General features: G+C 45.1%; 1 protein-coding gene across 1 annotated transcript in view; it reads left to right on the plus strand.

Moving 5' to 3' along the window:
- Window positions 1-690: 690 nt before the first annotated feature.
- ERCC6L (ERCC excision repair 6 like, spindle assembly checkpoint helicase) overlaps window positions 691-25,860 on the plus strand; it is a 42,437-nt gene continuing 17,267 nt past the window's right edge. Inside the window, exon 1 of the mRNA XM_032270148.1 lies at window positions 691-909. Within this exon, the coding sequence (XP_032126039.1) occupies window positions 842-909 (68 nt within the window). The 5' untranslated portion in view covers window positions 691-841. The remainder of the gene's footprint in view (window positions 910-25,860) is intronic.

Here is a 25,860-nt window from a genome sequence, read left to right on the forward strand (position 1 = left end):
CAGGTGTGAGGCACTGCGCCCAGCCTTTTTATTTTTTTTGTTTTGAGACTGGATCTCGCTTTGCCACCCAGGCTGGAGTGCAGTGGTGCAATTGCAGCTCACTGCAACCTCCAATTCCCAGGACCAAGCGATTCTCATGCCTCAGCCCCCTGAGTAGCTGGGACTGCGGGCGCCTGCCATCACGCCTGGCTAATTTTTGTGTTTTTAGTAGAGTCAGGGTTTCACCATGTTGGCCAGGCTGGTCTCGAACTCCTGACCTCAAGTGATCTGTCCCCCCCAGCCTCCCAAAGTGCTGGGATTACAGGCGTGAACCATGGCGCCCGGTCGCTTCTTCAATGTGAGTTTAAATCATAGAGACTATGCCTCTCAGGGTGTTTGAATTCAAAGCACGCTCCGTGCCAGGCACTGGCGATCAAGGAAGGGAGGATATCTGTGGATGCGAGGCGGGGTTGGTTGGGGGACACAGGCGGCGGAGATCTCCAGGTGTCGCCACAATGTCTCCTCCACTCACAGTGATGGAACACACACGCGCGAACGAATCGGCCGCAGCATGGTTTGAACTGGGTTGAAACGCGAGGCGCCACAGAGTGACGCAACACACTCAGTGTGTCGCGGGCAGAGATGGCCTCCTACCTCCCGGCGCGCGTAGGCGCAGGCGCCTCCTCTCCTGGGCGGGGCTCAGGCGGTGGCGTCGCAGCGTGCGGTAGGGGATTGGCCGGCAGCGAGGCCGACGGTTGGCTGCGTCCCTTTCCACAGGCGCAGAGAGCATGCGCGGGGCGGGAGTGAGCGAAATTCAAGCTCCAAGCTCCCGCCGCGGTAACTGGAACCCGACTCGAGGGTCATGGAGGCGTCCGGAAGGTTTCCGGAAGCCGAGGCCTTGAGCCCAGAGCAGGCTGCTCATTACCTGAGGTATGTCTGGGCTACTGGGCGGGTTTAGCTAACCTACCTGGCCTAGGGCGGAGGTGGGGTGGCCCCCGTATCCTTCTGGGGACTCAAACTGCTGAGGCGGAGCCTTGTGAGACGCGTGCTCACACTCTTCTCGCAGTAGGGTGTGGGCGTAAACTCTGGATGTTTGACCAGATTTCTAAAACTTGGGGAGACCCCGATGCCTCTCCTTTTAGGCAAATGACCCTCTGGTATGAGCTCCTTAAGAGCCAAAGCTTTAATCAAGCCCTTCTTGATTCTTTTCAGCTTATCAAGGCCCAAATCTAGGGGATACAGAGATGAGTAAAACAAGGTCCCTGCGCCCCAGATTGCTTGTAATTTAGTAGTGGAAACAGATCTGTGAAGTGATAATTACTATAAGTGCTGTAAGCGGTATAATGTGTGTGCAGGGCATAGTGTTGGCATAAGTGAGGGGATGGCCAACTACAAGAGTGGTCAGCTAAGGGATGGCGTGGTAAGAGGAGACATTTGAGCTGTGCGTTGAAAAATGAGTAAACATTCAGCAGTTGGCTAAGGGTGGGGGGCATGGTAATGTTGGGATGAGCATTTAAATTTTTTCTTAAATTGTTGTAAAGTACACATAACATAAAATTTATCTTTTTGTGCATATGGGTTTTACGAAAAATAAAATGTATCACTTTAACAATTTTTTTTTTTTTTTTTCTGAGACGGAGTTTCGCTCTTGTTACCCAGGCTGGAGTGCAATGGCACGATCTCGGCTCATCGCAACCTCCGCTTCCTGGGTTCAGGCAATTCTCCTGCCTCAGCCTCCTGAGTAGCTGGGATTACAGGCATGCGCCACCATGCCCAGCTGATTTTTTGTATTTTTAGTAGAGACGGGGTTTCACCATGTTGACCAGGATGGTCTCGATCTCTTGACCTTGTGATCCACCCGCCTCGGCCTCCCAAAGTGCTGGGATTACAGGCGTGAGCCACCGCACCCGGCCAACCATTTTTAAATGTGTAGTTAGTACTGTTAACTACATTCATATTGTTGTGCAACTGTCCCATCACCTCCAGAACTTTTTTTCATGTGGCAAAACTGAAACTACTCCCATTAAACAACTCCCCATTTTCCGCTCCCCTCAGCCCCTAGCAACTAGTATTCTGTCCCTTTGAATTTTACTACTTTAATTTTTTTTGAGACAGGATCTTGCTCTGTCCCCCAGACTGGAATGCAATGGCCTCATTATAGTTCACTGCAGCCTTGAACTCCTGGGCTCAAGCAGTCCTCCTGTCCCAGCCTCCCTAATAGCTGGGACTACAGGTGGGTGCCACCATGCCCCACTAATTTATTTTTTATTTTATTATTATTTTATATATATTTTTAGAGACAGGATCTGGCTCTGTCACCCAGGCTGGAGTGCAGCGGCGCGATCTCTAACTTGGCTCACTGCAACCCCCCCCCAAGTGATCCTCCCACCTCAGCTTCCCAGTAGCTGGGACCACAGGCGGACACCACCACACCTGGCTGTTTTTTTGTACTTTTAGTAGAGATGGGGTCTTGCCATGCTGCCCAGGCTTGTCTTGAACTCCTGAGTTCAAGCAGTCCTCCTGCCTCGGTCTCCCAAAGTGTTGGGATTACAGACATGAGCCACCATGCCAGGTCTTTCATTTAGATTTTTCCAATTGTTTGCCATTATATTTTTGTTGTAATAGGCAGCCTTTGTGCACTTTTTAACTTAGTATACACTTTGGAAGTGGGATTGCTGGTCTTAGGGAATGTGTATATAAAATTGCTATTCAAGAAAACCATGCCAGAGTTTAATAAAATCAATAGTGTAAGAATTTATTTGTATTTTCTCAGGCTGGTGTGTGATGAGCTATTTGAGTCAATTCAAAAGTTAAGATACATAGTTTTACTTTTGAAACTAGGACTTCTAGCATTTTCTTCTACAAATACACTTACACGAGTGGGCAAAGATGTGTGTGCATGTGGATACAGTAAGCCCTCACTGAACATTGTCCCTAGGTTCTTGGAAACTGTGACTTTAAGTGAAATGACATAGTAAAACCAGTATTTTTCTCATCAGTGTTGCAGCAAAATGATGTTGAATGAACCAGTGTTATTCAAGGGCCTGCTGTGCATCATTTTGCTTAAAGTTGCAGTTGCCAAGAACCTACTGACCATGTTAACTGAGGGCTTACTGTACATATAAACATATACTACAGGTGTGTGCCACCAAGCTTAGCTAATTTTTAAAAGATTTTTGTAGAGATGGAGGAGTCTCACTGGGTTGCCCACGCTGGTCTTGAACTCCTGCACTCAAGTGACCCTCCCACCTCTGGCTCCTAAAGCACTGGGATTATAAGTGTGAGCCACCACACCCAGCAGAATCATACTTGCTATTACATTTCCGTTATTAACCACCATTCAAGCATTCTACTCTCCAACCTCTACCTTACTCCCTCTAGTACACCTCTTCCAACAACCATTTGATGTCATTGGGACCTGTAGTTCATTGATTGCATATTTCACTGTTGCACACCCCTCAGGTTCTCACTTCTCTCCTTATGGAGTTTGAAGTTCAGAGTCAGTAATTGTGGAGGCTTCCTTGTATACAACTTTAACTTATTTTTTTTTCTCTTTCACACTTCATTGTACTGGCTTGGCAAGACCATAGCCTTCGTATGGTAAGCAGAGTAATGGCCTCCTGAGGATCTCCACATGCTTTCTGAACCCTGTGAATATGCTACCCTCATATGGTAGAGAGGAATTAAGGTCGCTAACTAGCTGACCCTAAAATAGGGAAATTGGAATATCTGGGTGAGCCCAGTATAATCAGAGGGTGCTTAAAAGTGGAAGAGCGGCTGGGTGTGGTGGCTCACGCCTGTAATGCTAGCACTTTGGGAGGCCAAGGCAGGCAGATCACGAGGTCAGGAGTTCGAGACCAGCCTGGCCAACATGGTGAAACCCCATCTCTACAAAAATACAAAAATAAGCTGGATGTGGTAGTGCACACCTGTAATTGCAGCTACTCAGGAGGCTGAGGCAGGAGAATTGCTTGAACCCAGGAGCTGGAGGTTGCAGTGAGCCAAGATTGCACCATTGCACTCTAGCCTGGGCTACAAGAGTGAAATTTGGTCTCCAAAAAAGCAAAAATTGGAAGAGGGAGGCAGAAGAGGAAGTCATAGTGATGCAGTGTGAGAAGGACTCAACCTGTCCTACCTGGCTCAGTAGATGGAGGAAGGGGCAATGAGCCAAGAAATGTGTGTGGCCTCTGGAAGCTGGAAAAGTCAAGAAGCAGATTTCTCCCTTTAGAGCCTCCAGAGGGAACACAGCCCTGCTGCAACCTTAGCTTTAACCCAGCGAGACCTGTGTCAGACTTCTAACCTATATAACCTGCAACATAAAAGATAATACATTTGTGTTATTTTAACATTTGTGATGATTTGTAATGGCAGCAATAGGAAACTAATACACTTTGCTAAATCCATCTGGCCTGTGCAGATGAACACGGTTGAAGAAACAATCATGCTGACTGGTCTCACTTGAATGAAATCCATCAATATTAATGTCAAGCAGACCCTTCATGCTACCTGGCAATCATATTTCATTTATCTAATATAATCACTCATCCATTCTACTAGATGCCTGTTTCATACCTTCCTGCTTTTCAGACCCTCAACACCTCTCTCTCATCTCTCTTGCTTCCAATTTCGCTGGGTTGACAGAAGCAGTCAGAAGAGAGTTTCCACAAGCCGCTTCCTTCTCCTGTATCAATTCACTTCCCAGCATTATTCCCCTGTGTTCTTTGCTTTCTATCCTGTTAGTATGGACGATTTCTCCATGCTTCTAGTTAAGGCACAACCCCTCCATTTGTGAAAAAGATCTTATCCCTTGTCACTCACTGGTAGAAGGACTTCAACTGACCAATTCTTTCATTGTTAAAAAAAAATCCTCTCTTGATCGTATTTTCCTTTCCAGTTATCGCTCCATTTCTTTTCTTTCCTTTACAGCAAAATTCCAGGTGTCAGTATTATTGTCTACACTTGTCATTTCCTATTTCTTGCCTCCTAACTTCTGTTGAACTCACCCCAATCAGGTTTTCACCCCATTACTTTACTCAAACTGCTTTTACCAAAGTCACCAATAACATTCATATAACTAAATCCAGTAGTCAATTCTCAATCTTCATCTACCTCGACCAGTAATACTTAATGAAGTTTATCACTTCTCCATGAGACACATGATTCATTGGTCTTCCAAGGAGCCTGTGCTCTCCAGATTTTCTTCCTACCTCACTGGCTGCTGCTTCAGATTCTGTTGATATATTCCTCCTCATATCTTTTAAGATGATTTAAATCCCCCGATGTGACATTATCATCCTGAAATGCTTAAGTATATATTCCTTAAAAAGAACATATTCTTTTGTTTTGTTTTGTTTTGTTTATATGGAGTCTTGCTCAGTCACCCAGGCTGGAGAGCAGTGGTGCAATCTCAGTTCACCGCAACCTCCATCTCCTGGTATTGCAGAAAATTTTACCTGACAAGAAACCCTAGCGGCACTCAGGGGAATGGAGGAACACGCTTTATTACGCCGGCGGGCCCAGAAAGGTTCACACCCAAAAGTCTGGACTCCGGCTAAGAAAAGTACACAGTTTTTATAGGTGAAGGGGCAGGGGAAGTAACTCAGAACTTTAGACAATGCAGCAGGTTTTAGATGACATGGAAGTTTTCCTTAAGGTTTGTAGCTAATAAGCAATAAGCTGAGGTACAGAAGCAGAAAGAGGCAGTTATTGGCAGAAAAACAGGGACCGTTTTAAAATAGGGAAGTTGCTATGTGCTAACAAAATCCTGGACAAAACTTCCACTTCATCCCCCCCTTTGATGCTCTCTTATGGATATTAGGAAGCACCACCTTTACACCCTGGTGCCTGTATTTAGCGGCTTGTATCCAGGGAAGGCCAGCAACTGAGCATTTGATTTTCGAATTACCGTGGCTTCAATGAAGCACCGAAGTATGTTAATTAGGCAAGGGCTGAAGGCAAGGGCCAAGAAGATTATTAATAGCAAAACAGGAAGTGACATTTTACACCAGACGTGGACAAGGAATGTCCCTCAATGGACGACAATGATGACAGCACAACAGTAGAACAACAAATGCTGTCAGAATAGTTCTAAGTATTAAGATTTCAGTCCACATTTGCTGATTCAGTGGAGGCTCCTCAAGCTTCAGCCATGGGTTGACTAGTCAGCTTCCGGTTGTGTGACTAGAGCAGGACTTGATGAGTTCTCAGGATTCAGCTCACAGGAGCATGATTTTCATGGGGTGCCGAGGGTCTGGATGTGCAGTCCACGGGTCCAGCGATGAGTTTGGGTGGGCCCTCTTGGCTCTGGAATAGTGTACCCACAGAACGACTTCTGCAACTTTGAGAGCAGTTGGGGTGATAAGGATTACAGTATGGGGCCCTGTCCAGACAGGTTGGAGGGGTTTCTTTTTCCAATCTTTACCCAGACCTGGTCCCCAGGTTGGAAGGGATGTACTGGATTGGCTAGGGAGATAGGTGCTCTTTCTATTACAAACTGACTGACCTGGGACAGCACCTTTCCCAATGCTTGCAGCTGGGATGTCATACTTGTTTTCCCTGGCTGTCTGAGGTCCCCCCTCACTTTGTTAACCAGGGAGGGGGGCTCCTAAACAGGATTTCACAGGGTGAGTAACCGATAGGTCCTGGTGTACACCGTGACCACAACAGGGCTAAGGGAAGCACACCTACCCAGGAAACCTGGGTTTCCTGACAGAGCTCTGCTAGTGTAACCTTTAGGGTTCGATTCATGCACTCCACTTTCCCTGAACTTTGTGGCCTGCAGGCTGTATGGAGTTTTCACTTAATCTTGAGCACTCTGGTGAGGGCTTGGATATCTCTGCCACAAATGCTGGCCTATTGTCACTGTTTTGTGAGTGGAATCCCGTATCGGGGAACAATTTCACAAAGTAGGACTTTCACTGCTTCTTGAGCTCTTTCCATCTCAGTTGGGAGTGTCTCAGCCCAGCTTGAGTATGTACGTACAAGGACCAGTAAGTATTTGTATCCTTTACTGGGCTTGACTTTAGTGAAGTCCACCTCTATGTCCTCAAAGGGGTAGCCGCCCACCTGTTGCACCCCTGGGGCAGGTTTCAGCCACTGTGGGGGGTTGTTTTTAGCACAGGTAAGGCACTGATTGCTTACTGCAGCACAGAGTTTGGGGAGGGTTGCAATATAGTAATAGCTATTGAGTAAGGTTTCCAGAGCAGTTTTACCTAGGTGGGTGAGACCATGGCACTGAGCAATGACAGTATGAGCTAAGTTCTTAGGCACCACTGGTCTGTTATCAGGGAGTAGCCACCATCCCCCAGCACTCTGCTTTGCCCCCTCCTGCTGTGCCTACAGGTTTTCTTCCTTAGAGTACTCTGGCCTTCCTACATCCTCTGGTAGCAAAGGGGTGACTGTGAACAAGTGGGCGGGGGCCTGCACAGGCCGTTTCTTCAGTGCAGCTGCCTTAGCCTCTTGGTCAGCCAGCCGGTTTCCTGTAGAGATAAGATCAGTTCCTCTTTGGTGGCCCTTATAATGTATAACAGCTACCTCTTTGGGCTTCCAAACTGCTCTACCAGTCTGAGAATTTCTTCCTTATTTTTGATTTCTTTCTTTCTTTCTTTTTTTTTTTTTTTTTTTTTTTTTTTTTTGATTTCTTTTTCTCCTGCTGTCAGCAGCCCTCTTTCCTTGTATATCGCCCCATGTATGTGGACAGTTGCAAAGGCGTACTTGGAGTCAGTGTAAATATTGACAGTTTTACCTTCCACGCAGCACAGGGCCTGAATGAGGGCATATAATTCTGCCCGTTGTGCTGACCAGCCTCTGGGCAAGGGGGCTGCCTCGACCACTTCAGTGGCGGTGGTGACTGCATTCCCTGCATACCTCTCCCCATTTTGGACATAGCTGCTCCCATCAGTGAACAGATTTAAATCTGCCTTTGGGAGGGGACAGTCCTTGAGGTCTGGCCGACTAGCAAAGACCTCATCTACCACCTCCTCACAGTCATGGTCTGGGGCTCCCTCCTCCGTGGGTAGAAATGTGGCCGGGTTGAAGTCACACACGGTCTCAATGGTAGTCCGTGGGTTTTCACAGAGCAGCCCTTGGTAGTGGGTTAAACAGGCATTTGAGAGCCATTGGTGCCCCTGGCTTCTCTCCTCTGTCTCTCTGTCTCTCTCCTCTCTCTCTCTTCTCTCTCTCCTCTCTCTCTTCTCTCTCTTCTCTGTTTCTGCCTCTTTCTCCTCTCTCTCTCCTTCCTGTTTCTGTCCTCTCTCTCTCTCTCTCTCTCTCTCTCTCTCTCTCTCTCTCTCTCTCTCTCTCTGCCAAGGCCCAGTAGTCTGGGCAAGGACCCCAAGTGCTGTTTTGTTTCTCTCCTGAATGAACAGATTGAATTCTCGGGTGACATCTGGAAGTCCTAGTGCTGGGCACTTTGGAGCAGTGCCTTGATTTCCCAGAAAGCCATGTCTTGGCTATGACACCACTCAAGGGGTCTATCTTCCGGCCCAGTTAGGGCCCCAAAGAGGGGCCTTGCTATGACCAAGAAGCCAGGAATCCATATGCGGCAGAAGCCTGCTGCCCCGAGAAACTCCCGGAGCTTCCACTTGGTGTTGGGAGTGGGCATGAAGCAAATCACCCTTTTTCTCTCTGGTCCCAGGGACCGGTGTCTTTTGGTGATGATGAGCCCCAGGTACCTCACCTGTTGTCTGCAGATTTGGGCCTTAGCCATCCCTGGGGGGTTTGTCTCTGCCCAGACTGTAGGGAAGGCATCCAGGAGTTCCGGTGGGTTCTCCTCTGACCTCTCGGCAGTGTGCAGTTTCCATTCTTCCTCACATGGAAGTGTGATTGCCAGAACCAGGCCCCCTTTGGCTCACCCAAAGTCAGACTGGCTGGTCCCCTGGGGTTCAAAGTTGATTTGTGCCCCCAGTTTGCTTAACAAGTCTCTTCCCAGAAGGGGGACAGGACATTCCAGTAGGTAGAGGAACTTATGGCATACCTGGTGCCCCCTTATTGGCATACCTGATCTTGGCAGAACGGCCGGGGCTCTACCTGGTTGCCTGTTGCCCCCACAACAGTTGTCTTCCAGTTGCTAAATGGGGCAACTGGAGTGGTGACCACCGAGTACTCCACTCTGGTGTCTACCATAAAAGTCATTGGGTGGCCCCCAACCTTCATCCTGACCATGGGCTCTGGGGGCAAAACTTCCACTCCACTGGGATCAAGTGATTCTCTGCCTCAGCCTCTTGAGTAGCTGGGATTACAGGTGCCTGCCACCACAGCCAGCTAATTTTTGTATTTTTAGTAGAGATGGGGTTTCACCATGTTGGCCAGGCTGGTCTTGAACTTCTGGCCTCAGGTGATCCACTCGCCTCAGCCTCCCAAAGTGCTGGAATTACAGATGTGAGCCACTGCACCCAGTCGAAAAAAAAAAACCGTATTCTTATAAAACCACCATGCTATATCACACCTAACAAAATAAATGAATTCGTTGATACTATCTAATACGTAGTCCATACTTGAAGTTGTAGAACAACAAGGTCTACAACTTCATTTGGGTATTATGTTTCTTGAACTTCTAATCTAGGACAGTTCTCCCCTTCACTTTTATTTCTATGACAATGATTTGAATTAGCCTGATTCTTGTAGTGTTATTAGTTTGTTCTATCTCCTGTAATTTAAACTAAAATCTTGATAAGATTAAGCTTCAATTTTTTTTTTTTTTTTTTGAGACAGAGCCTCACTCTGCCGCCCAGGCTGGAATACAGTGGTGAGATGTCCGCTCACTGCAACCTCCGCCTCCCGGGTTCAAGCGATTCTTGTGCCTCAGCCTCCTGAGTAGCTGGGATTACAGGCGCCCGCCACCACACCCGGCTAATTTTTGTATTTTTAGTAGAGATGGGGTTTCACCATGTTGGTCAGGCTGGTTTCAAACTCCTGACCTCATGATCCACCCTCCTTGGCCACCCAAAGTGCTGTGATTACAGGCATGAACCACTGTGCCCGGTCTAAGCTTCAATATTTTTGGCATGAATACTTTATAGGGAAGGCTATGTACCTCATATTGCGTCATATCAGGAAACATATAATGTCTGACTTTCCTACTTTTAGTAATGCTAAGGTTGATCAGTGGGTTCAGTGATTACAGTCTGATCCCTCCTTTGCAAAGTTGCATTTTCCCCTTATGATGAGGAATTAATACGTTCAGGATGTCTTAGCATTCTGTGACTATCCAGTTCCCCACCATCAGCCTTTCATCCGTTGATAATTATTGCTTAAATCAGTTTCTTTTTTTTAAGAGATGGGGTCCCCCGATGTTGCCCAGGCTGGTCTTGAACTCCTGGTCTCAGTGATCCACCTACCTCAGCCTCCCAAAGTGTCAAATCAGTTATTAGAGATTACAAAGTGGTGATTTTTCTCTTTTCTTTTCTTTCTTTTTTTCTTTTCTTTTTTCTTTCTTTTCTTTTCTTTCAACAGAGTTTTGCTCTTGTTGCCCAAACTGGAGTGCAATGGCATGATCTTGGCTCACTGCAACCTCCGCCTCCCAGGTTCAGGCGATTCTCCTGCCTCAGCCTCCCAAGTAGCTGGTGCATGCCACCACACCTGGCTAATTTTTTGTATTTTTAGTAGAAACGGGGTTTCACCATGTTAGCTAGGCTGGTCTTGAACTGCTGACCTCAGGTGATCTGCCTGTCTTGGCCTCCCAAAGTGCTGGGATTACAAGCATGAGCCACCACACCTGGCCATGAAGTGGTGATTTTCTAACTTCACCTTTCCTTCTGTATTCATTAACTGGAATTCTTCTATAGATGATCTTAATGTTGGAATGCCATGTCTTTTTTTTTTTTTTTTAAACAGGATTTGGCTATGTTACCCAGGCTGGCCTGGAACTCCTGAGCTCAAGCAATCCACCTGCTTTGGCCTTCCAAAATGCTGGGATTTAAGGAGGGGGCCCCCTCTTTTGCTTTTTTTTTTTTTTTTTTTTTTTTTTTTTTTTAAATACTCCTTTCTTTTAACTTCGAGCTCAGATATTAAAAAAAAAAAGAAGAAGAAGAAGAAAAAAAAAAAATACTCCTTCCTTGGGTGATCTTATCCAGGTTTTTGGCTTTAAATCTCATCTCTGTGCTAAGAACTTTCACATTTTTATTAAGTAAGCCTTTTACTTTGTCATTATTTTATTTTTTATTTTTAAAGTTTTGGTTTATTTATAATTGACACATCATAATTATACATGTTTGTGGGGTACAGTTTTATCCTTTTGTAAATTTTTTTAGAAACAGGGTCTCACTCTGTCACCCAGGCTGGAGTGCAGTGGCGCCATCATACTTCACTATAATCTTGAACTCCTGGACTCAAACGACCTTCCACCTTGGCTTCCCAGTGTGCTGGGATTACAGGCATGAGCCACTGCACCTGACCAGTTTTATTTTTAACCAACAATAATTGTATATATTTGTGGGGTACAATGTGATGTTTCAGTGCATGTATACATTGTGGAATGATCAAATCAGGCTAATTAACATATTCATCACCTCAAATACTTACTACTTTGTGGTGAAAAAATTTTAAATCCATTCTTCAGCCTGGCCAACATGGCGAAGCTCCATCTTTACTAAAAATACAAAAATTATCCAGGTGTGGTGGCATGCATCTGTAGTCTAGCTACTTGGGAGGCTGAGGCAGGAGAATCACTTGAACCTGGGAGGTGGAGGCTGCAGTGAGCCGAGATTGTGCCACACTGCACTCCAGGCTGGGTGACATGGGGAGACCTTGTCTCAAAAAAAAAAAAAAGTTGATTCTTTTAGCTATTTTGAAATACATGATTCATTATTATTAATAATAGTCACCATGCTTTGCAGCAGATCACTAGAACCTATTCCTCCTATTGAACTGAAACTTTGTACCTTTGACTAACATTGCTTCTTTCTCTGTCTACCCCAATCCCCCTAGCCTCTGGTAACTGATATTCTACTCTATTTCTTTTTTAGATTCCTTGTATAAGTGAGATCATGGAGTATTTGTCTCTCTGTGCCTGGCTTATTTCACCTAGCAAAATGTCCTCCAGGTTCATTTGTTGTTGTTGCAAATCAGAATTTCCTGCCTTTTAACAGCTGAATAATTTTCCATTGTGTGTATATACATTTTAAAAATCCATTCATCCTGTTGATGGCTACTTTGGTTGTTTCCTTTTCTTGGCTGTTGTGAATAATGCTGCAGTGAACATGGGAGTATCTCTTCAACATACTGATTTTAGTTCCTTTGGAAATACCCAGAAGTAAGATTGCTGGATCATATGGTAGAGTCATGGTTTTTTTGAGACAGTTTTGCTCTTGTTGCCCAGGCTGAAGTACAATGGCACGATCTCAGCTGACCACAACCTCTGCCTCCCGGGTTCATGCGATTCTCCTGCCTCAGCCTCCCGAGTAGCTGGGATTACAGGCATGCACCACCATGTCTGGCTAATTTTTGTATTTTTAGTAGAGATGAGGTTTTGCCGTGTTGTTTAGACTGGTCTCGAACTCCTGACCTCAGGTGATCTGCCCGGTTCGGCCTCCTAAAGTGCAGGGATTACGGGTGTGAGCCACCTTGCATGGCCAATTTTAAGTTTTTTGAGGAACCTCTGTGCTGTTTTCCACAATGGTCGTACTTATGTATTTATTCATTGATTTAGAGACATGGTCTCCCTCTGTCACCCAGGCTGGAGTGCAGTGGCACGATCTCAGCTCACTGCAACCTGGGGTTCCTGGGCTCAAGTGATCCTCTTACCTCAGCCCCTCAAGTAGCTGAACCACTAGTACACGTCACCATGCCTGGCTAATTTTTTGTATTTTTGGTAGAGATGGGGTTTTGCCATGTTGCCCAAGCTGGTTTCAAACTCCTGAGCTCAAGGGATCGGCCCGTCCTGGGCCTCCCAAAGTGCTGGGATTACAGGCGTGAGCCACCACGCCCAGTCTAGAATGTCTATACTAACTTATAATACTGCCAGCAGTATACAAGTGTTCCCTTTTCTCCACATCCTTGCCAACACTTGTAAGAGTTAAAGAAAGAGGAAAGAGGAGGCTGAGGCAGGGGAATTGCCTGAACCCAGGAGGCGGAGGTTGCGGTGAGCCGAGATCGCGCCATTGCACTCCAGCCTGGGTAACAAGAGCGAAACTCCGTCCCAAAAAAAAAAAAGAAAGAGGAAAGAAATACAAAATGCAGCTCGACAATTAAAGGCAAGTTTACTTTAAATAAAACCTGAAAGGGGCTTCTGGCCAATTTTGGTCAGGAGCATTTTCTCTTACAGAGTAATAGTATATACTGGTTTTAGGGTGAGGGGGCTTATCACAAGCTTGGAATATTTCTGTGTGAGGGAGAAGTTTTTTGGTGGGGTTGGAATGTCTCTGGGAGGAGGGGAGGTTATCTTAGGGCAGACATCTTTCCAGCCGATGGGGAGGGAGGTTATCTCGAGGCTGGCATCTTCCTGGCCGGTGGTGGGTTATCTTGGGGCTAGCATGTCTCTGGTTGGGGAGGAGTTTGGAATGTTTCTGCGTGGAGATGTTATTTGTGGTTTATGGTCATGCTAACCTTAGCCATTAGGCTGATGCCCTTTGGATTTAGGCGGTTTTTTATTAAGGTGAACTTTAGAATGAGGGGCTTGTCCAAGAAGGCGATGCTCCTGCTCTGTCAGTCCAGACCCTATAGTTATAAAAAGGAGGAGGGACAGTGTGTTCTTTCTGGCTACTTCCTGCTGACGAAGGGATGGAGAGTTTTCTGGTCTTGGGTTGACTGTAGGAGCATTGCTGTCTGTAGATGTTTTGGGGTAGTTGTCTGTGAAATGGCCATGATCCTGTCAGTTAAAAATCTTTGAAAAAGGGCCGGGCGCGGTGGCTCAAGCCTGTAATCCCAGCACTTTGGGAGGCCGAGGCGGGTGGATCACGAGGTCAAGAGATCGAGACCATCCTGGTCAACATGGTGAAACCCCGTCTCTACTAAAAATACAAAAAATTAGCTGGGCATGGTGGCGCGTGCCTGTAATCCCAGCTACACAGGAGGCTGAGGCAGGAGAATTGCTTGAACCCAGGAGGCGGAGGTTGCGGTGAGCCGAGATCGCGCCATTGCACTCCAGCCTGGGTAACAAGAGCGAAACTCCGTCTCCAAAAAAAAAAAAAAAAAAAAAAAAAAAAAAAATCTTTGAAAAAGGTTAATAAAGCAGGGTAAGAACATTAGTCCCAGGCATATTATTAGGAGAGGTCCCAGGAATGAGATGACCCATGCTATAATTTTGGTCCCAAACCAAGAATCTATTTGGTTGTTTGGATATTCCCTTAACTTTTTAGCCCTTTCTTTAAGTTTTTCAGCAGCGTCTCTTACTAGGCCTATTGGTTGAGGTAGAAACAACATTCCTCACCTAATGAGAGGCAGAGGCCCCCCATTCAGCCGTTACAAGATCTAGTCCCCGTCTGTTTTGGAGGATTACACCAGCCAAGGAGTCTAGTTGGTCTTGGACTCTTATAAGGCTTTGGGCTATGTCTTCTAACGAGTCTTGTAGTTCTGTTGAAAGAGCCTTAAAGTATGTCATGGAGGTGGCTAATCTGCTTGCTCTAATCCAAGTCCAGAGGTTATACCCAAGGCAGCTATTAAGGGAATGATGTGGGTGGCCCTTCCTTTTCTAACATATTGGATGGATGGGATGGGCAAAGGTCAATCAGGAGGAACTAGTCCAATGGAGAGAGATAGATAAACTAGAGTACAGGTTCCAATCCAGTTGGTAAGGAGACAAACATATGTGTTGGTGCCACACAAAAAGAACAGGCCTTTGTCGTGTATACAGGCAGAGATATGGAAAGAGAATAGGTGAACTAAAGATGGGGTGTTTTTTCTTTCCTGTGGTTCATTACTCCAAATGGCCAAGGAGGAGGCCAGGGAGATACCTACTATAGTACAAATATAGGAAGAGTTATTTTTTACACATTTGATGTGATCGGATGTTGCACCATTGATACTGAGCCATGGAAAAATGTGGGCACCAGGGACAGCACAAGTTAGGCCAGGGCCTTCGGCTGAAGGATGGGCTGTCAAACAAGCCAGTTGCAGAAATGCTCCATTTGCTTCAGGTGATACTTGGTAGTTAACTTGGTTAGTTTGATGGTTAGAGGAATGTTTAATAATGATAGTACTGTTGCATTGGTTAGGTGTTAAGGATCCTACAGGGAGATTTCCTGCAGAGGCTGAAAGGCAAAGTGAAGCTTGTTGTAAAAGGGGGGTGTGTTTAGTTATAGACCCTTTAATGGGAGGGCCTTGGGACTCGAGGCAATGCAGGGAGTTGTTATAGGTTTGAAATAATTTGTTAGCCTGATTGGGCCCCGGAAGTGAAATAATCGCTGACCAGGGTGTCAGCGCTTTCAAGAAAGGAAGCTCCCTGTTGAAGTATATAAATTAGGGTTATGCTCCTTGCTAAAAGGTCATGAAGGGGTGCATGAAGACCCGTGTAAACTGAGGAAGACAGCGATAAGCACATTCAGCGTTCCGGACTGAAGGAAGGGTTAGCTTGCAGCAAGAGGGATTGTGTAGGGTTTATAGAGTGTTGGAGTTTGAGAGCGGTGAGGAGTGAGGTTGATGTACTTAGGGAATTTATATTGGAAAAAAAACAAAAGAGAAAAAGGTTATTTGGGTAAGAGTAAAGTCCTAGAAAGTTCCTTGAAGCCGTAGGTCCCATAGAACAGTAAGGAGCTGATCAGGATATATAATGGGAGTTTCATAGGGGTATCACTGAAGGTCTGTAACAAGGTTGGTTAGGAAGTGATGAAAGTTTGGAAGAGAAAGAGACATAAGTTGGTTAAGTAAATTTCTCTTTTCTTCCGAGATTTGGGTGAGGCGAAGGGAATTGGGTCCTTTGGAGACACAAAAGAATACTGAAAGGGTTTTAGATTTGGTTGTTTGGGTATGTGACAAAGGGAGGTCTGTTTTCTTGAGAGAAGTATAATGAAACCAGTTGGGGAGTCCCTGGAGGTTTGCTGCTGTGGGTGTAGTAAGAATGATTTGGTAGGGTCCCTTTCATTTAGGGTATGAAGGGGGGAATTGGGGGTGGCACTGGGATCTTTCATGGGAACCCAGTCTCTTGGCTGTAGGAAGGAATTAGAGGAGTCAGTGATGGGTTGTGACAGGTATTTGTCAGCATATTCCCAAATGAAATAGTGGATAGTATGCAGAAGAGGGGAAACGAGGGGAGTTGGTGGAGGTGGCATTTGACCCTGAAGTGGAACAAAAGGGGTGAGTTGTTTCCCATACATGAGTTCAAAGGGGCAGAGCATTAAGGGTTTACGCGGGAGCGCCCAAATTTTTAGAAGGGCCAACAGTAAAAGTGTAACCCAGTCTTTATGTTTTTGGAGTGAGTACCCGGTGAGGGTGTTTTTTTAGGATGTCATTCATTTTTTTTTAACTTTTCCAAAGATTGAGGTCAAAAGGGGATGTGTAGCTTCCAGGTGATTTGTAGAGCTTGTGCAAGTGTTTGAGTAATTTGAGAGATGAATTCAGGACCATTGCCGGACTGAAAAGAAAGAGGAACCCCAAACCTAGATTTGATTTCTATTATTAATTTGGAGGTAACAGTAGAAGCCCGTTTCTTGGTTGTGAGAAAAGCCTCGACCCATCCGAAAAAAGTTTCAATGAGAACTAGAAAAAAAATCGAACCTTTTTAACCAGGGGCATGTGGGTAAAATCAATTTGCCAGTCCTGCCCTGGAAGGTGTCTCCTGGCTTGATGGGTTGGGAAAAAAGGGGGTTTAGTGTTGAAGTGGGATGAAACCTTTTGGCAAATAGAACATCGATGGGAAACGGCCTTTACCTGTTCCTGTATAGCTGGGGTTATGTGTATATGAGAGCTTAAGAAACGTAGAGGGGAATGGCTAGTATGGAAGAGGTAGTGAATGTCCCATAAAAGAGTAGTTTTTTTCAGGGTCAGATGGGACTAATTTGTTTTGGACAAACCAGTATGGGGGTTTGAATTATGCCCCCGCCATGATTAGTTGCTGTATTTGGTGTTCTGGATAAAAGGAGGGGATATGTTGTATGAGGGGAAATAGGTATTCGGGGATTGGATGATTGGTTAAGGCTTGTTTTGCCCAATAGTCAGCCTCACAGTTTCCTACCGAAATATGTTTTTTATCTGATTGATGTCCTTTGCAATGGATAACTGCAACCTTTTCTGGAAGTAAAGCTGCCTTTAGTAAATGCTGGATTAGTTTTCCATGAGTGATAGGAATTCCCTTAGCTGTCACATAGCCCTGCTTGCTCCAGATTTGGGCATTGGAATGGATAATGTTATAGGCATATTTAGAATTGGTGTATATATTAATTAATTTGTGTACTTTTTTCTAGGGTTAGTGCTCTTATTAGGGCAACTAATTCTGCTTGTTGAATGTGCCCAAAGGCAAGGGGGCAGCCTCTATGACTCTTTTAGGTGGGAGAGAGTGGGTATCATCACGATATCCTTCAATGATGGCATACCTTGCTTGGAGGGGAGGGCTTTTTGATTCGCTGCCATCTATAAACCAATCTGGGGCTTCCTTTATGTGAGTGAAAATAAGGTGGTGAATTAATTCAAGAAAGATGTTCAGGAAAAAAAAGAAAAAGTAAGGTGGTGAAACATGGTGAGAGAATGTTCAATGAAATTCAAGCATAAGTGTTGGTCAGGGTCTAAAATTGGTGCTGAGGGCAAAACAGTGGTGGGATTAAGGGGGGAGCATCTATGAAGAGAGTTAGAGGGTTGAAGGAGAGTTGAATTTAAGGCCTACATGTGGGAGGATGAGATTGAGCTGAGCGCCCTTGCAGATTGTGAGAAGAAGATACCTGAAGGGGTTCGTAGAATGTGAGTTTTTGTGCCTCAGGGATAATTAGAGAGGCTGTGGTCAAAAATTTTAAGCCGTGGGGTCAGCCTTTGTAAATGGCATCTAGTTGTTTTGAAAAATATGCTACTGGTTGGAGGGAGTCTCCCACGGGATGGGCTAACAGTCCAAGAACATGATTCTGAGAACTGTAAATATACATGAAAGGCTCTCAGGGGGTTTGGAAGGCCTAGAGCAGGAGCCTGTAATAAGGCACATTTTAGGGGAGAGAAAGCATGATAAAGGTCTGGGGTGGGAGTGAGTGGTTGGTCAAGATTGCCTTTTGTGTATCCATAAAGGGGTTTAGCAATAATGGCAAAATTTGCTTTCCATAATCGGAAATATCCCACTAATCTGAGGAAAGAAAGACCCTTTTTGTTTTAGTAAAAGGGATTTGTTGAACACCTTGCTTTTCATGCTGGTGGAATTTCTTGAGTATTTGGAGTTATGATTAATCTTAGGTATGAGACTTTCAGAGAGGTTAATTGGGCCTTTTTTGACACCCAGTATCCGCATTCAGCCAAAAAATTTAAAAGCCTGGTGATGTGTTGAATAAAATGTTCCAGAGAGGGGCTGCAAAGAAGTAAATCATCCACATACTGAAGGCAAGATGCTAGGTTGTAGAGGTAGTTGGGAGAGGTCTAACTGAAGTGCCTGGCTGAAATAGTGAGGGCTTTCCCTAAACCCCTGGGGGAGGATGGTCCAGGTGAGTTGTTGGGAGTAGCCTGTGTCAGGGTCAGTCCAAGCAAAAGCAAAAAGGTTTTGACAGGAGGGATATAGAGGAATAGTTTAAAAAAAAAAAAAAAAAAAAAAAAAGGCATCCTTGAGGTCCAGTATTGAGAAATGGCTAGTGTTGGGAGGAATTCGTAATAGAAGGGTGTAGGTGTTTGGGAACAACAGGACAAACAGGAACAACAGTGGAGCTGATTTGTCACAAATCCTTAACCAGTCTATAGGAACCATCTGTTTTTTTTTTTTTTTTTTTTTTTTTTTTTTTTTTAATTGGGAGAATAGGAGTATTGTGGGGAAAATGGGTGGAGATTAAAATATTGGCAGCCAAAAGTCAGGATATGATAGGCTTGAATCCCCGTAATCCATTAGGGTTGAGAGGATATTGTGGGACTACTATGTAGCGCTTAGGATCCTTCAGTGAGATTTGAATTGGAGAATAGTGGGTAGCTATTAGGGAGGAGTCAGTGTTCCATCCTATAGGATTTACCTGGCTGAGGAATTTGTTTTTTTTGTTTTTGGTTTTTGAGATGGAGTTTCGCTCTTGTTGCCCAGGCTGGAGTGCAATGGTGCAATCTCGGCTCACCTCAACCTCTGCCTCCCGGCTTCAAACAGTTCTCCTGCCTCAGCCTCCCAAGTAGCTGGGATTACAGGCATACACCACTACACATGGCTAATTTTGTATTTTTAGTAGAGACAGGGTTTTTCCATGTTGGTCAAGCTGGTCTTGAACTCCCATCCTCAGGTGATCTGCCTGCCTCAGCCTCCCAAAGTGCTGGGATTACAGGTGTGAGTCAGGAATTTGGGTTTTAAGTCTATTTGATGTGGAGTATTTGAGGAGGGGTTTTGTTCTTGACATAATAATAAGTAAGGGTTGCTTTGATATAGGGCCAATAAATGAATGATTCCCCCTAGTTTGTATAGGATGCCCCTTTCTAGTAAAGGAGTGGGACGATGAGGAATGACCAAGAAAGAGTGAGTGAGGGTGACTCCTTGAAATGAGCAGTATAGAGGCAGCGTTCTGTATGGAGTTACTTGTAAGCCCTTCATGCCAACAACAGAAATGAATGAAAGTTAATGGGCCTTGCTTGATATTCAGTTAATACCAATAGGCTCACCCCACTATCCAGGAGAAAGTTTATTTCAATTTTACCCGATACCATCCCAATTACCCTGGGTTCCCTGGACTCACTGGATGTGGGGGGCGAAGGATCCCAGGCACCCTCAGTCTTCCATTGTCAGCATCAGCAGTGAAAAGATTTCCTCCTGTCATGGTCGGGGGGGGCCTCATTGTACCTGAACGGGGAGGGTGTACCCGTTGGAGGGAGACCATTTTTTAGTGTCCCCAAATACCACAAGTTGGGCACGGTTTGGTGGGGGGGTGGGGTTAGGACAAGCCTTTGCCCAGTATCCAGGGTTGCCACACTAGAAACAAAGGAACCAGGAGAGGTGAGGGAATTTCCCTTGGGGTTATCGGGAGGCTTTTGTGTAACCAACTTAGAGGCGAGCATCTGGTATTTTAACCAGAGATGTTTGTCTTTTTTGAATTTTTTGTTCCTCATCTCTGTTGTTAAAGACATGGAAGGCCTGCCAGCACTTTGAGAGGCCGAGGGGGGTGGGTCACCTGAGGTCAGGAATTTGAGACCAGCCTGACCAACATGGTGAAACCCCGTCTCTACTAAAATACAAAATTAGCCGGGTGTGGTGGCGCATGCCTGTAATCCCACCTACTCGGGAGGCTGAGGCAGGAGAATCACTTGAACCCAGGAGGCGGAGGTTGCAGTGAGCCGAGAGCGTGCCATTGCATTCAAGAGTGGGCAACAAGAGTGAAACTCCATCTCAAAAAAAAAAAAAAAAAAAAAAAGACATGGAAGGCCACATTTAGGAGGCTCTGCTGAGATGTTTGGGGACTCTCCTCTAATTTTTATAATATTTTCCTGCTATTTGGGGCAGATTGGGAAATAAATTGAAGGTGGGGAAAAGTTTGCCTTTCTCTAGATTCTGGATCCAGATTGATATATTTTAGCATGGCTTCAGTGAGGCCTGATCAGAAAAGGCCGGGATTCTCCTGGGGCTCCTGTGTAATTTCTCTGAGTTTTCCATAATTAACTGCCTTATGGATATTTTTGTTAATGCCATGAGGAGGCAGATAATTATGTGGTCCCTTCGCCTGATGCCATTGTCTCCTGTTCATAAGTCCATTCTGCGTCTCTACGGGGGACTGCATCATTGGCCACTGGATTTGGTATAGGGGGTTGGTTATGGAGTTCATCTGTGTGGGCTTCAGCTGCACGCCAGATGCACTCCTTTTCATCAGGAGTGAGGGTGGAGGTTAGAGTTATATAAATATCATGCCAAGTTAAATTAAAGGATTGGGTTACATGCAGGAATTCCCTGTGATAGTGAGAGGGATTTTCAGAGAAGGATCCTAGACGCTGTTCAATTTGTGGCAAATGAGACATGGAGAAGGGGACGTGAACACGAGCAATGGCTTCAACCCCAGCCACTTCCCGGAGAGGGAGAAAGTCTGGGGTGGTTTGACTGGTAGCTTTTGAACGGGTAATAGGTGGAGAAGGAGGAGGAATGGGGTTTGGGGCTGAAGGCTTGGGAACAGGAGGTGCCCCTGGGGTGGATGGTTTGGAGGGACGAGGAGTGGAAGCAGGGGGATGGGAATACGGAAGGGGTTCATTTGCAGGGTCAAAAGGGGTTTCGAGGGAAGGGGTTTTGGAGGAAGGGTTTTTGGATCAGGGAGAGACCTAGAGAGCGTTTTCATTGAGAAGGATTTCATGAGGGATGCAAACTTAACATAGGGAGGATTGGGATCTAAGACAGAAGAAAGCCTGAATATAGAGAACCTCTTGCCGTTTGCTATGCCTAGTTATAAAGTTTTCAAGGTCCCTAAGAATTTGCAAGTAAAAGATGCCATTTTCGGGCCATTGGCTGTCATTATCTAATGTGTATTGGGGCCAGGCCATGTTGGAATAAAAGACTAAATGGTTTGGTTTTATGCTTCCCCTTAAGCCAAGTTTGCCGAGGATGCAGCCCAGTGGGGAGGATATTGAAATGTGGGATTGTTTGGCACCCATGTGGACTGGTGAGAAGCAGCCAAGGATCTGTTTTTGTTCTAGGTGTCCCCAGACAAAAGACAGAGACCTGGAGTCCTCTTTGTAAAGAGGACAGTCAAGCTGAGAAGAAATTAGGCATCCCCAAGATTTTTTCTAGCTTAGTCCTGCTGGTCCTCCAAGGACCAGGAAGACAGATCTGACTTTCCCAGGTACTGAGAGAAAGCCAGGGGAGGGCAGATGTTACCAGTCAGCTGGGTTAGTGACCCATGTTGGATATTCTGGTTGGAATTGGCAAAGGACCCCTTAGACTGGAGCCACATGAGGAAGACAGAGAGAGAAGGGAAGATGGAGGTGGAGGGAGAGCCAGGAGGAAGGAGAGGAGGAGGGAGGACAAAAGGAGGAAGGGGAGGGAGAGTGAGGAGGAGGGAGAGGAGGAGGAGAAGGGGGAGGGAAAGCAAGGAGGAGGGAGGACAAAAGGAGGAGGGGGAGGGAGAGCGAGAGCGAAATACCCGTTGTGGGCAGTTGGAGGTAGATCTGAGGGTTTAGAGAACTTGCTGGGGAGTGGCCTTGGCCAGAGCCTTGCAGTCCCCGTTAGGTTAGTTGTCCTCCTCATGCGAATTGCTTGAAAAGTGAAGTGAGAGAAAAGATGGGGTGGGTGACCAGAGACCCTCAGGATCTAGGAATTAACTTAGGACAAGATGTTGTTGCCTACTGCCTCTTGGGTTGCAAGAGAGCCTCTGCCCTCAGCACCTATCCTGGGGTTTGGCACCAAAGGTAAGGGTTAAGGAAAGAGGAAAGAAACACAAAATGCAGCTTGACAGTTAGAGGCAGGTTTACTTTAGATAAAACTCGAGAAGAGCTTCTGGCTTATTTCTCCTCTGGCTAAGAGTATATATTGGTTTTAGGGTGAGGAGGCTTATCATATGCTTAGAATGTTTCTGTGTGAGGGAGAAGTTTTTTGGCGGGGTTGGAATGTCTCTGGGAGGAGGGGAGGTTATCTTGGGGCAGCCATCTTTCTGGCTGGGGGTGGGATATCTCAAGGCTGGCATTTTCCCGGCCGGAGGGGGTTATCTTGGGGCTAGCGTGTCTCTGGTCAGGGAGGAGTTTGGAATGTTTCTGGTTGGAGATGCTATTTGTGGTTTATGGTCTTGCTGACCTTAGCCATTAGGCTGATGCCCTTTGGATTTAGGCGGTTTTTTATTAAGGTGAACTTTAGAATGAGGGGTTTGTCCAAGATGGCGATGCTCCTGCTCTGTCAACACTTACCTTTCATTTTTTTCTTTTTGTTTTTTTGAGACGGAGTCTCGCTCTGTGGCCTAGGCTGGGGTGCAGTGGAGCACTCTTGGCTCACTGCAGCTTCTACCTCCCAGGTTCGAGTGATTCTTCTGCCTTAGCCTCCTGAGTAGCTGGTATTATAGGCACACACTGCCACTCCCAGCTAATTTTTGTATTTTTAGTAGAGACAGGGTTTTACCGTGTTGGTTAGGCTGGTCTTAAACACCTGACCTGGTGATCTGCCCACCTCAGCCTCCCAAAGTGCTGGGATTACAGGCGTGAGTCACTACATCCAGCATCTTTCATCTTTTTGATAATAGAGAATCTAACAGGAATGAGGTAATATCTCATTGTAGTTTTAATTTGCATTTCTCTGATGATTATTACATTTTTTATCTTTAGTTCTGACCTTCTGAACTCCATACTCCTGTATCTGACTGCTTGGTTTACATCTCTGCTTGATAATAGACATATCAAGTTTAACATGCCTAAAAACTGAAGGACAAAAACCACATTTCTTATCTCAATAGGTGCAGAAAAACATTTGACAAAATCTAGCACCCTTTCATGATACAAACGCTCAACAAGCTAGGAATAAAAGGTAACTTCCTTAACCTGATCAAGGGCATCTATAAAAATCCCATAACGAACATTGTACTTAATGGTGAAAAACTAAAGACTTTCCACCCTCATATCAGGAATGAGGGAAAGATGTTTGTCCACTCTTGCCACTTCTACTCACATTATAATTCAACAATATAGTAGAGGTTCTAGCTAGGGCAATTAGGAAAGGAAAAGAAAAAAAAGGGAGGGCATACAGATTGGAAAGGAAGAAGTAAAACTATCTGTATTTGTAGGTGACATGATTTTTTTCCCTTCAATGTTTTTATTGTTTTAAAATATACTTAACAAAATTTACTATCTTAACCATTTTTGAGTATACAGTTTAGTGGTATTAAATTACATTCATAATGTTTCTATTAGTCTGTTTTCACACTGCTGATAAAGACATGCCTGAGACTTGGAAGAAAAAGAGGTTTAATTGGGCTTACAGTTCAACATGGCTGGGGAGGCCTCTAAATCATGGTGGGAGATGAAAGGCACTTCTTACATGGTGGCAGCAAGAGAAAATGAGGAAGAAGCAAAAGCGGAAACCCCTGATAAACCCATCAGATCTTGTGAGGCTTATTCACTATAACAAGAATAGCAGGGGAAAGACCAGCCCCCATGATTTACCTCCCTCGGGTCCCTCCTGCAACGTGTGGGAATTCTGGGAGATACAATTCAAGTTGAGATTTGGGTGGGGACACAGCCAAACCATATCAATGTTGTACATACATCACCACCATCCATCTCTGTAACTCTTTTCATCTTGTAAAACTGAAATTCTATAATCATTAAGTGTAATTCCCCATTTTCTCATCCTCCTGGCCCTAGGTACCACTGTTCTTCTGTCTGTCTCTATGAATTTGACTATTCTAGGTACCTCATAAATGGAATCATGCAATATTTGTCTTTTCGTGATTCTTATTTTGCTTATAATGTCCTCAAGGTTCATCATCTACGCTGTAGCATACGGCAGGATTTTCTTCCTTTTTCAGCGGAATGACACTTCATTGTGTGTATAGACCATATTTTGCTTATGCATTTATCTGTCTGTGGACACTTGGGTTGCTTCCATCTCTTGGCTATTGTGAATAATGCTACTATGAACATGGGTATGTAAGTATCTCTTCAGGATCCTGTTTTCAGTTTTTTTGCATATATACCCAGAAGTGGAATTGCTGGATCATATGGTAATTCTATTTTTGATTTCTTGAGGAACTGTGATATGGTTTGGCTGTGTCCCCACCCAAATCACACTTTGAATTGTAATAATTCCCATGTGTCAAGGGTGGGGCCAGGTGGAGATAATTGAATAATAGAGGTGGTTTTTCCCACACTGTACTCCTGGTAGTGAATAAGTCTCATGAGATCTGATGGTTTTATAAATGGGAGTTCCCCTGCATAAGCCTTCTTGCCTGCTGCCATGTAAGACTTCCTTGCTCTTCCACCATGATTGTGAGGCCTCCCCAGCCATGTGGAACTGTGAGTCAATTAAACTTCTTTCCTTTATAAATTACCCAGTCTCAGGTATGTCTTTATTAGCAGCATGAGAACGGACTAATACAAACTGCCATACTATTTTCCACAGAGGCTATACCATTTTATATTTCTACCAACAGTGCACACGGGTTAACAATTTATCTACATCCTCCCTAACACTTATTTTCTGCTTTATTTTGACAGGGAGTGGGGGCGGGGTGTTGGGGGTGGGATAAGGTCTGGTTCTGCTGCCCAGGCTGGAGTGCAGTGGTGTGATCTTTGCTCACTGCAACCTCCATCTCCCAGGCTCAAGCCATCCTCCCACTTCAGCCTCCCAAGTAGCTGGGACTACAGGCATGTACCAACATGCCTGGCTAATTTGTTTTTTAAGATAATAGTCATCCTAATGGTTGTAAGGTAGTATTTTCTAGTTTTGATTTGCATTTCTGCAGTAATTCAGTTATGTGGGACATTTTTTTCATGTGTTTATTGGCCATTTGTATATCTTTGCAGAATTGTCTATCTTTGGAGAATTGTCTATTTCAGCACTTTGCCCATTTTTGAATTGAGTTTTTTTCTTTGTTGTTGAGTTTTAGTTCTCCATATATTCTGGATATTAATCAGATATATAACTCACAAATATTTTTTCCCATTCTATGGGTTGCCTTTTTACTCTGTTGATAATTGTCTTTTGATGTATAAATTCAAAATTTTTTTGAGGTTCAATTTGTTTATTTTGTAGGTTTGTGTCTTTGGTGTCACATCCAAGAAATTATTGCCAAATCCAATATTTTGAAGCCCGCCTGCCCTCCCTCCCTTCCTTCCTTCTTTCCTTCCTTCCTTCCTTCCTTCCTTCCTTCCTTCCTTCCTTCCTTCCTTCCTTCCTTC

Source organism: Sapajus apella, unplaced genomic scaffold, assembly GCF_009761245.1.
Source record: "Sapajus apella isolate SASKATOON/1434 unplaced genomic scaffold, GSC_monkey_1.0 scaffold204, whole genome shotgun sequence".
NCBI classification, from domain to species: Eukaryota; Metazoa; Chordata; class Mammalia; order Primates; family Cebidae; genus Sapajus; species Sapajus apella.